This window comes from Psammomys obesus, unplaced genomic scaffold (genome assembly GCF_907164565.1).
Source record: "Psammomys obesus unplaced genomic scaffold, mPsaObe1.curated_primary_1811, whole genome shotgun sequence".
Classification (NCBI taxonomy): Eukaryota; Metazoa; Chordata; class Mammalia; order Rodentia; family Muridae; genus Psammomys; species Psammomys obesus.
The window spans coordinates 381,754-395,231 of NW_026596166.1; the positions used below are offsets into that span (position 1 = coordinate 381,754).

Consider the following 13,478-nt stretch of genomic DNA (forward strand, 5'->3'; position numbering starts at 1 on the left):
TATATATATATATATATATATATATATATATATATATATATATATATCACTTTACTTGTGTGTGTGGTAATTTCATGCCTGGGACTTATTCTGGGTGTAATTTTTGGACTTCAAATAGTAAGACTTTCTCCTTAACGCCAAAATATTCTTCCAGACTAAGAAGGAAAAGATAGAATAGTGTGGGGAGGAGGGTTTCAAAGAATGTAACATTTCTTACAGGGAGAAAAAAATGAAAATAAAAATAAACAAATAAATAAAGCAAATGAGTTAATTTCTCAAGGGTGTTGCTAAGATCAGCAATCATAATCACAGTATCAAGTTTGCAATGCTGTTTCTGGCAGGTAGCTTCCTTCCTCTATCTGCACCATCAAGCCAGGAAGGAGGAAGCCATCAGGCAGATGAAAAAAGCAAGTTTCAGTACAAGTGAGGCCTCAGAGGCAGTGAGCAGCTCTGGAAACTGCCCAGCCCCAGAGCCACTGTGTGGCTTTCCAAGGTTGCCCAGCCCCCACCCAGGCCTGGCCCTTGCAGGTGCAGCCCCTGCATGGGCTCTGGGAACCTATAAAGACAGTGGGTGTGTGTGACAGCACAATTCCTTCCCTTCCAGAAGGCCTGGCCCACGCACAGACAGCTGGAAGTCACTTCGACCCCCGATGACACCGTTCAAAGCCTCCTCTGTTTGGCTTTTTGATTTCTGATTGACACTCGCTGGCGAGGGGAGATAAATGCTGGGCTGGAGACAATGTTGATCCGCTCTGACTACTCTCAAGGAAAGACTTTTCAGAATAACAAACAAAACAAAACAAAAACCCCAAAACATTGGTGTGCTTAAGGGACTGAATAGAGCCCAAGAGATCCGGGGAAGCACGGCTGGCCCTTTGAAGGGACTGGCAAGTCCATTGAGGAGTTAATTGTCTGGGTGTACAATGAGTTTATTCTGACCACATACAAAGAGCTTTCTCTTCCAGGTCCTTCAAAAGCAAGTGTGTCAAAGGGGCCAGAGGAGGAATCTGTATTAATGGCATCTCTTGGGGTTTCCCGAGGTAGAGTGTGAGCAATGAGGAAAAAAAAAAGCAAACTCTACCCTCAACATGAGATTTGGAAGGTTCCTCAACAAGCCCTAGCTCCCTCAGATTCTTGAACTCATCTCATACTACATCAGCTACTGTGATTCTCCCTCACATTCTTCGATGACACCACTGTCCATCTTTTATGAGAATAAACTAAAGCTTGGCAGAACAACAAAGTTCTTGCTTTTGAAGGGACCAGATGGAAGTCCAGGTGACTTCTTTGGGCATCCTGTTTGCAAAAGTCTCTTAAGAAGTTGGCCTAGGTCCACTCCAGAAGGATGGAACACTTGCTAACCCCAGCATCTCCCGATGCTGGGTATGGTTCCTGGGTAAGGAGGCTTCTAAGCAGGCTGAAAGTTGTCCCTGTTCTGACCAGTGAAAGCACTCTAAGCTCACTCTAAAGCAAGAGGTCCATGTTTTACAGCTGTTTCCTTCCACCTGAACACTTCCTCTACAATGTAAGAATATGCTTAAAGCTGGCTTTTGCAAGTACTTTGCTCACATCCTCAAGTCATTCATTCCTCGGAATAAGAGCAAAAACCAAGCCTAGCTGAGAATGCAGATGAGGAACAGACTAAAAGGAAGAAAGGAAGTTAGAGAAAAGAGAAGTAGTGAGGAAGAGGAGGGAGAGGAGGAAAAGGAGAGGGAGAGCAGGAGGCACCTGTAGCTCGAAAATCAGTTCATGACTGGATTTGCACAGATCTCTGAACTAATTTCTTTAAAATTTTTTATTGTGAAAAGATGTGTTTAAGTTTATACAAATGCAATGTCACATTCCGCTTCATATAGGGGACTTTACCACAGGCTAGGGACAGAGCACTGGTAGAGTGCTTGCCTGTCACAGCCAGAGCACTGCATAAGCCAACTCTGTTTGTATACACACAAGTGCTATCATCCTAGCACTTGGGAGGGAGAGGTAGGAAGATCAGAAGTTCAAAGCTAGCCTGGGATACATAGGGGAGGTCTAGCCACACACACACACACACACACACACACACACATGGATACTGAAGTATGACTGTAATTATATAGGTACAAAATGGCAGTACAAAATCAAAATCCAGAGGCTCATATGGGCACCTTACCCGGACCCCAGTAGTTTCACGTGCACCTGTTTACGTGTGTGAAGCCCTGAATTATTTTATCTATGTACAGATTCATGTCACACCAGAGTTGTACAGAACTAGCCCATCACCACAGAGGCTGCTATGGGTTTCCTCTTTATGGTCACACTTTTTCTTCCTAGTCTCACACCTCGCAACTCCTCACTTGTTCTCTACCTCTATCATCTTGTCATCCTAGAATCCTGTATAAATGGAATTGTGTAGTATCTGATCTTTTGAAATCGGCTTTGTGTGTGTGTGTGTGTGTGTGTGTGTTTCTGTGTGTGTGTGCTTGCACAATACCCTTGAGACCTTTGCAAGCTGTTGTTACATATACTGCTGAGTATCATCTGTGGTACAGATGCAGCTTGGGCTCGTTGCACCTGTTACAGGACATTTGGGTTGTTGCTATTTTGACATTATAGATAAAACTGTTACATATTTCATGTGGGCGATTTGTGTGGCTGTCTTCATGCCTTTAAACGAAATGTTCAGGAATATAATTGATAAACTAGGGTTAAGTATATGCTTAGATATTTTTTTAACAGAAACTTCCAGGAATGGTGGCTCACACCTCAAATTCGAGCACTTAGAAGGCTAAAGCCATAGAATCATGAATTGAAAATCCAGCCTGAGCAACATAGTTAGACTCTGTCAAAGGAATGAAGGAAAGAAAGGAGAGAGAGGGCAGAGGGAGAGGTGGGGAGATGGAGAGGTGGGGGGTTGCCAGATGATCCTCCATCATGGCTGTGCCACTTAAATCCTTTCCAACAGGGCATGAGGATCGCAGCTTCTCTGCCACCTCCATTCTCCATTTTCTTAGGTATATCCATCCTCTCTCTAACACTTCACTGTCTTAACTGTTACAGCTTTATGTCTTGAAACAGGTAAAAACGATTCTATACACCTTTTTTTAAGAACTGTTTTAGCTGCTCTCATCTGTTGCCTTTGCATAGAAATACGGTAATAAGCAGTCCTAGATTTCATCTCTATCTTCCTGAAGGTACAGAATCAGTGCAGTGAGACCAGGCAATGATAGGTCGCCCCCCTTCACCACAGGATCTCTGTAGCCCTCAGAGATAGGGCTAAGGGATTAGAAATGGCCTGAATCACATCCAAGCACATAGCCTCATCCCAGGCTGCCACTCTCAGGGTCTTCCTTCAGAGGCTCTGACAAAAGCAGCTACCAGCCAGAAAAGGGCACCCACCTTCTCTTTCCATGAAAGCAGCAAGTTCTAAGAGTCTAGAAACTGTTGGTTCTTTGAAGGTCCACATCCACTTGAAGATTGCCTCCATCACAAAAGGCCAAGGACCTAATGGTTCTGATGGGGGTTATGAGGCTAGGGTTCATTTTCCCTCACGGCTGTAGCCTCCGTGGCTATAACAAACATGAGCCTTGCAAGCTCTGAGTAAACATTTACCCAATAAAAGAAGCAGCATAAAACACCAACAGTTACTAATACCACCAGGGATTCAACTATTCATTCGATTAGGAAGCCCTTCCGGATCCTTAAGTCCCAGTTTCCTCTCCTGGTCCTTGGAGATTCGATATGACAGGGAGTCAGACTCAGCCTAGTACTCCTCACACAGAGACTTTCCTTCAGCCACGTGGAGCAAAGGCTGAGGTGTAGGGCAGGGGGCTGAGACTGGGGCGGAGCAGGAAGACAGGGCAGCTGTAGAAAGGAGTCAGACATTGTGTGTGCGCGGGCACTCACGTTTGCCTGTGCACACCAACTGAGACTGAGCTCTACGAAGCTGGTATTTGACATGCCCAGTTCAGCTAAGGTGGCGTAGAGTAGAGCACAGAACACAGCGGCAACATGCACACAGAGAGCCAAAAGCTGCTTCCCCTACCCCACGTTGGAGATATCCTGTTTAGCAGGATAGCGTTAGAGTGAGTGCACACAGGTCATGGGTTGCTTGTCTCCGCTCAAATGCAGTGGAGGTTAAAACTGTGTGACAAGGAAGACGCTTCGTGTGGAGGGTATCCCTGGACAGCCAGCCTGGACACCCAGGCTCAGGGAACTGGAGCAATGTATGCCCATTGCCCTTGCCCCCAGTTGTGAGGCCAAGGTGGGAGACTACACCACAGAGTCTCTTTCACTTGGAATACCTGCCACCTCTCCCCCTCCCCTAAGTCACCCATCAGCTTGGTGGACATTCTGGTCCACCGCTTGAGGGGCACAGGTCCCGGGTTGGCACCATCCTGCAGACCAGACTCCACGAGAGCCTCTAAAAATAGAGACACAGACAGGGACGTCGGAGAAGTAAATGTGACTCACTCCTTACTCTAGGCCCACCAGGAAAGGGTTAAAAAGACCTGTCTGCCAGTTAAGGGTGAGCCGTACTTGGAAGCCCCGCCCTGTTCTGAGGCTGGCTTGAAAAATACCGAAGGTCCTAGAGGAAACTTTAGGCAGAGTATGTTCATGGTTTTGAACTCCCAGACCTCTTACAGGACCGTGGGGACATTTCAGAAAACTTCCTCTGATGATCCTCACCAGCTTTCACTTGCTGTTTGTCACAGCATCCGCAGCCCCAAGGACTCTGGGCCTTCAGGAGGGGCGGTCTAAGAAGCGCTAAAAACCCGCAGTCTCCCGGGGAGGTTGAGACTTGTCATCCGGGTACTTCACGGGTGGTACAGTCAGGCAGCCCCGCCCTCACCCCGTGTGTTATCCTGCAAGCTCTCCGAGTTCTTCACATCTCAGTCCCCAAAGAAACCGGTCAGGAAAGCCCACACAGGCTGCTCCAGATCAGTCAATAGCCTGGAAACACAGCCGGCTTCCCAGCCATTTCCCCTTTGGACTACATGAATGAGAACCCCAAATCAGTCCATCTCTCAACTCCTGCAGCCTTCAACTGAGCAGAGTCGGGCCTCAGAGCTGGAGGGACGGCCCCGGGTCCTCTTCCTTTCTTCAAATGAGCCTCCGTGGCATCGATAAAACACATGTGAACGCACACGTGCACCGCCCCCACCCCGCAGACACGCAACCCCCACCCCCATCTGTCTTCAAGGAACAGGACCAGAGGAGATGAGGAGGGGGCGAGCAGGATGGGATCGCCTCAGATCAATGGATATTTGAAACTCAAACACATGGCCCAGGACCTACACCGCACGTGTTAATTACCACACATGTGCCCATAAAGGAGTCCGTTAAACACGAGGGGGGCTCCAAGAACAGAGCGAAAGAGAGGACATTCCAGGGGATTAAGTAAATAGTCTGAGTTGTGACCCTCCTCCCCTCCCGGAGCACGTGCATCTGGGGAAGATAACAGTCCTCCCTCCTCCCCCACTTCTTCCCTCAGGGGCCCGCACCTGTGAACCCAGGAACCACAGCAGCCCAGGCCCCCAGCCTAGCCAAGCAGCAGGGACTGCCTCCCCTCCTCCCTCCCTCCCGCTATCTCTGGTCTCTTCTACCCCCGGGTCCCTGCACTCTGCCTTTCTCCTCCTCTCCTTCCAAGGCCTAATTCCTGGCTGGCGACCAGACCCTGAGCGCTCGCACAATACGTCTTTTCATTCCCTCCAGGCAGAGAGAACCGATCCTTCCCAGCCTCGTCGAGTGGGGTGCATTCACGAAGGCGAGAGAGTTAGGGGAAGCGAGAAGCTGGGTCCCATCCCTGCCTAGCACCCACATCCCTCGCACTCAAAGACCTAGGGCAGTACCTGCTTTCCAATCAAACCATTTGCACTCCTCGGGACCCAGCCCAACTGTCATTCATCTGGTGAGCCCCAACTCGGGAGAGATGCCTTCTAGGGGAACCCACATGTGGGCCTGAGCTCAGACAAGGGGCCTTTGTCTCGACCCACCTGCTGCCCCGCAGAGCACATTCCAGTCTAAAGTGCAGCTGAAAGAGGAACCTCTGCAGGTCGACACAGGATATTACCAATGCCCTCTCACACCCTGTCCCCATTCAAACCCTGGCTTCCTAGGCAGGTGTGGCTTCAAGTGGCCCTTCCTACAGGTGGCCCGAACCTGCCTTCTCTATGTGCCTAGGGCAGACAAAGAAAGGATACTGTACCTAAACTGATTCCCCAAGCGGAGGGAAAATGGGACCCCAGACATAGCCGAGATCGCCAGGGGAGGGTGGGTATTAGCACCCACCTACCCACTTGCCCTTTGCCTCCATGGAACCCTGCAGGAAGAAGTCAGCCAGCCATCAGGGAAGGACTCAAGGAGCTGGGGGCTGATAGTAACGTCCCCATCTAGTGCAATCCCATCTAGTGCAATGGTTCTCAAGCTGTGGGTCACGACCCCCTGGGAGTCACATATCAGATATTTACATTACAGCAAAGTTACAATTATGAGGTCGTAACAGAATAATTTTATGGTGGCGGGGGGGGGGGTTTCACCACAACATGAGGGACTGTATTAAAGGGTGGCAGCGTTAGGAAGGTTGCGAACCACTGATCTAGAGGGAGGCTCCATTCTTAGCATCACCCTGGAGGAGTCATGCCCTGAGACCTCCGCTGGTCTAGGAGGAGACAGAAGGTGTTCACGACCATCACCTGTAAATGCCATCTGCAGTTCACCAGCTGGCTTAATAGGATCCAGGATGACGATGAGTATCCATCATTGTTACTCATGTGGGGCAAGACCACAGCGACCACAAGAGCCTTTTCTATCCAGTTCAGGATGCAAACCAGCCTTTCCGGACGTCAGGCTTTGTCCGCACAGTGTATTCCTCCTCCCCTACCCCCCATTCCCTTGGGATGAGAAGGATCAGTTTTGATGGGTGGTCAGCTTTACATGACTGCCAGCTGTTTTTCTCTGCCTGCCGTGAGGTCCTCACACCCAGAAACAAAGGTGAGGAGAAGCATTAATCCGCAGCAAGTGCGATGAAAACAGCTCTTATTCCTAAACCCTCCAGGCACATGCCACTGACCGCTGACCAGCCTGGTGACTTCAGACCTCTACAGAGACACCCCTGCCCCCGCCTCCCACCATAGCAGTCCTGGTTGCAGCCCCAGCTCTGGCAAGGACCTGGAGAGGCGTCTTCTCCCTTCTTCCCACCTTCCTTCTTCAGGGAAAGAGAAGCCGCCTACCTGTGGGTCCCACTGTTTTAGTCCATGGTAATGCCACTTTCTACTTCTTAGAGGATCACATCTCAGAGAAACAGCTTCTCGGGGCCTTAACTCCTACCCTCAGGGTAGTGGCAGAAGCCAGTGGCAGCCCTGGTCTGCATGTGGCCGTGTATATGTAGCACATGGTAAAATTTGTGCTGACTCACAGTACCCTCTCCACCAAGGACTCTTATGAGCGTGTGGTTTCCAAAGCCAAGGTGAGGTAGGAAGCCTCAAGTCGAGCCTGAGGTGGAGGGAAGCCAGGCAGCACCTGTATGTGTGATTAAATGGCTAGCTCTTTGCTTTCCAGGCCTCCGTGTGCACCGTCCCAGGAGCTAGCAGTTGTGAGTCCTAGGACTCAAACTGTCTTCCAAGCCAGAAAGGGTTGGCAGCAAACTGTAAGGACCAGCTCCACATGTCAGGGTCCACTAAACAACTCTCAAATACCAGCTATAATGAAATGGGAGAACCAGACTGAAACAAAAATGGGGATTCTTTGTTAAAAGGAGGAGGCAGGAAAAACTATCATTAGAAGTTTAAGATAGAAAACTTTACCCTCTCTCCCACAATATCTATCTGCCATCTATCTATCTATCTATCTATCTATCTATCTATCTATCTATCTATCTATCTCTTACTTGTAATTGTGGTGTTTAATTTGCTGTTTAGTGTTGTTCTAGGTTTAAACAAACGAACAAAATGTCCCTAAGCTTGCTACAGAAGCCAAATAGTAAGCATCATGCAAAATTTGTGATGCTTTGAGGGTGACAAGGCCTGGCAGCAGACACGCATGGAGCATGTGTCTCCTCTGCCTCTGTGCACATGTCACTATTCTCTTGGTGCAAAGGCAACATGGTTGAGAATTTCATGACAACTGCCCTGGCCACAAAGCCATGATGTCAGCCTGGTCTTTAGGAAGAGACTCTTGGATACACTAGAACATACCATCCAGGAAAATGGCAGGGGAGGGGGGGGGACACTCAAGTAAGTTTACAAAACAAAGAGTGCCAAGGGTAGACCAGTGTGCCTTACCTTCATCATCCTCTTTGGTCGAACACTGGATATATTAGTAGTTGGCCAACTCAACTTCCCAGAGAGCAGAGACCCATAGGGCTCACATAAGGGTGGTCCCTAACTCAACTCTGCATCCTACACTCTCTCTCCTTCCTCAGAAACAATGCCAGCTCCATCATCATCACTATCTGGGCCATCCTTACTCTAGTGCTTCAGGAAAGAAAGTGGAAACCCAAAGCATGTTTCACTTTCAGCCCAGGCTCCTCTCTCAGCTAAGAACCCTGCTTACACTGGCTTTCGAAGCAAACATTTAGACAAAGCATAAAACTCCACTCACCTTTCCTTCCTGAATTACCCTGGCTCAAGGGCTTGTCGGTGACCGGACCTTGGGCAAGAGAGGAAACAGAAGCACAAGATTCAGATGGTACTGTGGTTGGTTTCTGTCAAACACTTGGCAAAGCCTGATGTTATGAGCACACGGTCGTGTATATATGTATTGTATACACACTGGGGATATTATATACAAAGTTAGTGAGCACATGCATGTCGAGTGGGGTTTGTTTAACATCAATGTCACTGATAACCCAGACTGTTTTGAGATGAACTATGATTTCCAGGTTCCCTGGAACCAATCTTGATCTGTTTTTTTTTTTTTTTTAACAAAATTCCACATCCATGTAACGCAAACATCCCAATATTTGTACCCCACTTACACACCCCTGCATGCCCCCTCTTCTCACCATCTCCATGTTCTGACCCACATCCAGTCACCGGGGCCAACTGAAAAGAAACCCCCTCTTACTGAAAACACAATGATTGACATCCCTTGCTGGTCAGGGCAGGAAATCGGTGATTTTCCATCTGCGTTAAGTAGAAAATTGTTGGCCCAATTGTACTGAATGGGCCAAACAGTCTGAGGCATGGAAACAATTTTCTAGACACAGCCTGTTCTTCAAGGAGGGGGGAGCCTGTAGGCCAAACATTTGCCCCATTTCTTCTGGAATGCCACATGTACCCGTTATCCAGGCCTGGCTCTGTGGCACCTGCCTTCTCCTTGAAGGCCAACTCCACATGTGTAGGGAAAGCACACTCCACAGAAAGGCCTCTGTGGAGATCCTGCCCACAGGAGAAAACTGAGAGTTCTGATTTTCCTAACCCACACCACACTCTTTCTTTATACAGGCATTCTGAGAGGATTCTGTTATCTTACCCTGCAGGGGGGCTTGTGTCTACTGCATTTGTTTAGTTTAAATGAAGCGTTCCAGGTCATTTGCCAAGCCCTGCCCCTCCTCATCCTAACCCAATTAAGGTCTCCAGTTTCTGTGTAAACCACAAATAAAGTAAACTTCCCTTTGGGCCTGTAAATTTTGATCTCTAACATACATTCTTACATACATTCTTGGTACCCTTTCCACTTGCTTCCCTCTTTAAACAGAAGGGCCGGTTTTGTTTTGTTTTGTTTCGTTTTTAAGAGAACAAATTTTATTTAAAAAAATTGAAAACCATGAAAAAAATTAACATAGACTGAAGGCCTTTGGAATTATGCTTTAGCATAATATTTTATACTTTGCTTGCACTTAAAATTGGGAATACGTAAAAACCCAATCCCTGTACACAGTGGGTAGGCAAGACTGGCTGTTTGGATGATAACCTTAGGGAGTAACTAATAAAGGGGAAATGTGGGCCTTGTGTGAATCCATCCCCAACAATCCCACAAAACTGTCCAAACAGCAAACATTGTATGCTTACAAATCTGGGAGTAGAAAATGTAATCTTTGCTTTAGATCAACCCAATAGGTCATTACCAAACTTTTCTAAGTATCAGAAAAGCTTTATAAAAATAAGGGCTTTGGGGTTCACTCCAGGTCTAGTAGCTATTAAGTTAGAATATTCAAGGAGAAGCTTTGACTCTTGCAGTCTGTTTAATCTCCCAGGCCTTACAGATAACCAGCCAGACATAATGTTCACTGTTAGAAAAGTTTTCCATTGTTCATTGCGGTAATAGTCAAGGATGGCAAAGATGTGGCAGAGGAGCCAACACGTTTCCTTTCCTGTGCCCATGACAGACATCACTAATCAACTGCTGAAGCCTTTGGCACTGAACTCTCATACAGCTTTAAAATCAATACCAAGAATGCATTTCAAGGTCTGCTACAGGCAGTAAAAAACAACAAAATTCTAAAATATATGCCATCTCGGCTCTAAGGGTCCATAGCCAATGCTTAGGAAAAAGAGCCCTGGACCAGAAACATAAACTCAAAATAAATACACACAAACATACACACTCACACACACAGTCACAGGCCAGCCCTGTTCATCTAGCTGACTATGAGCAAGCATAGCGTGGAACCCTTCTAACCCGGAAAAGAATTCATTTACCACACCAACCCTTTAAATGTTTGCCTGTGAGATTCGGAGCCCAACCAACAAGTTGGTAGGCTCTCTCCAACTCTTTTCATCCCTCCTGCCCCTTCCTACGGTACCTGAACAGACAGGAGTTTTATTCTGCACAGAAGAGCCACTGATGGGCTTGCCATCGGGGGTCACACACCAGCAGTACCCTGTGTAAGTATGGCACTGTACCTGTTCAGAAAGGTGGGAAAGGAAGAGAGTCATAAGTCTCAGGTCATGTTTAATGATCCCTCATCCCTTCTCCAAGCATCCAGACATCAGAAAACCTCCTCCCACTCACAAATACGTCCTGGGGCATCTCTCAAAGGACCCAGCATCATTGTCATGTTGGCTTTATAAACCCTGTATACCTGCTTCCTTCTTATGACTCCAAATGCTTAACATCTGTTATCCTATGGGAACATGTCCACTGTGGTTACCCTGTGAGGAATAACTCTGATACCTGTACTTTTTCCCCAGAGCTGGCATATGCTTCCATCCAACTGTAAAACAGGCTGAGCAGAGAACTAATTTGGTAAGTATCTGTGGGAATGTCAGGGCCCTTCTTGAACAAGTAGAGACAAATGCTAAGTTTTTCTCATAGGCAACAGGAGCCTGTCTAGTGAGAACACAGCTCTCCTGAGACAAGGAAGAGCCCCCTGGTGCCTGCAGGGTCTTCTCTAGAAGCGCAGCTGTAACACTGGGCGATCTTCAAGCCTGCAGGATCAGATCTGGCTGTCTGGGGATGGCTAATTAAAGTGAGTTTTTCTTTTTAAGCTTCCAGAGTAGCAGCTACTATTTCTCCTCCAATAGCCTTTAGCTTACCCACCTTCTCCCATTCCACCCACTGCCCTCTCCCATTTGTTTCCTCTGTAGAATCACTAAACACCTATCGAGATAGATTCCCTTGTGTAAAACCCCTCAACAGTTCACTCTTAGACTCAAGATAAAATTAAACTAATTTCCAAGACACTTAAAGTCCCCAGAAACCTGTCCCTAGCCATCCTTCTGGTGTCATTTCTACACCCAAGTTTCCACATGCACCCTCCACTTTGGCCACAATGAACCCGTGGGTGCTCCCAAACACTTCTCATGATTCTGAGACTTTGTTGGCTCCAACCATTCAACTTATCCAAAACACTGTATCAGACCACCTATTCCCAACCTTCTCCTAATCCTTCTGCTCCCCTTCATGATACACCTTCCCCTCAAAACCAATGTCAGTTTCTGCAAACCCTTCTTATGGCAAATGAGCAAGCTCAGGTTCTTGAGCTGCAGATCCATCTTGCCACTCTAGATTATAACTTCAAGAACTACAAACTAGTTATTTCACAGTCCCCAGAATCTAGTATAATGCTGACATCTATTGCAGGTGACAGATGGGTTGAATAAAGGCATGACTTCTCATATTCCCTCCATTCTTGGTCTCCCATCAACTGCAAAATGCAACATCAATTTAAAAAGCCATACCATATTAAGTGTGTATCTCAATGACAAGATATGTGGTGCCAATTGCAAAGATATTAAAGTGTGAAAAAAATGTGCCTCTTGGGATCAAGGACATATTGGAATTGAGGCCAGACAGTAATTGCATACAAATTGGGCAGAGAGGTGTGGAAAGAGACAGTGAAAAAGGGTATTTTAACAGCCTGGGTAGGAGCCAGAAGTTTTTGCTAAGGTAAAAGCTATGGAAAAATATTGTGCCCTTGTGTGGGTATCAAACGCTGTAACTTCCCTCAAGGCACGTTGGTTCACTCTGAGCCTGTCCACCGATGGGGTAGAATAAAATAGTCTCTTGTTTTTACCAGTAGCATGATTGCTGTGGAACAGAGCTCTCACGGTTGTCATTTCTGCAGGGACACTGGCGAGTGCACAGACCCCAGAGCCATACCCACCATAAAGCAATGGTGACACCACAGATACTCACCCACCATCAAGATCCCAGATTTGGTAGCACTCTTTCCCAGGGAGATTAATAGTGGAATAGGAAGAAATCAAGACAGGCCAGAGTTTGAATCCTAGTCTAGCCAGTCACAGGTAAGGCACATTACTTAGTTCTTTGAGCCTCCTCTGAATAACATGGATGATGACCATCTAAGATGGAAGGCCCTGCTAAGGCATGCTCACATCTGGCATGTGATGGAGGCCGGGCCGGTACGGAATGGTCATAGCAGTTCTTAGTCATATCGACAACACCTGCCAGGTGTCTCCCCCCCACATGCCAGACCTCCTCTAGTAACCTCGGCAGCTGGGGGTGGAATGTGCCTCTGGAGACTTGGCTTTGCCTGCAGATCACGTAAGCCCTGCAGGGGCTGCTTCCTAGAGCTCAGGCCTGTCCAGGGGCAGCATTTTAATGGGACTAAATGAAACCTGGCTGGCTGCTTTCTCCACTTTGGCCAATAGTCACCTCTGGGGAGATGCCAAGGTGACTCACTCCTGAACCCTGAAAGCCCACTGCTGGGGCTCCCACATAAGGTCTGTGCACCAGGCAACCCCCAAGGCTATGCTGCAGGCAGGATGCTGCATGTTGCTTGACATTATGGTCAAGCAGGCTGCAGAGAACTAAACTGTTTGAAAGCCCCTTTCCTGGGGAATGCCAAGAGTTCCTCATAAGGTTACTAGGGCAGAATGGGACCCATGAATAAAAGGCAAAAGCCCAGAGTTTTGTTTCAGGGAACATAATCTGACCTCAGGGCTCAGGGGTCCATGGGCCACATTCTCACTCAGAAGTGTCCATTGTCTCCCTGTGGGCACATAGCACAGCCAACAAGGCCCCTAGCCAGGCCCGCAGAACCAGACACAGCTTCTTTCTCCCCAGGGTCCTCAGCCTGTCCTTCCAACCGT

General features: G+C 47.7%; 1 protein-coding gene across 4 annotated transcripts in view; it reads right to left on the bottom strand.

Moving 5' to 3' along the window:
- The window catches only part of Smoc1 (SPARC related modular calcium binding 1), a 153,793-nt gene that overhangs the window by 37,045 nt on the left and 103,270 nt on the right, over positions 1 to 13,478 (bottom strand). For all 4 annotated transcript variants that reach the window (XM_055595385.1, XM_055595386.1, XM_055595388.1 and 1 more), the window contains exons 4-5: positions 10,727 to 10,826; positions 8,581 to 8,628 (exon numbers count right to left, since the gene is read on the bottom strand). In XM_055595385.1, coding sequence (XP_055451360.1) covers positions 8,581 to 8,628; positions 10,727 to 10,826 — 148 coding nt within the window. The remainder of the gene's footprint in view (positions 1 to 8,580; positions 8,629 to 10,726; positions 10,827 to 13,478) is intronic.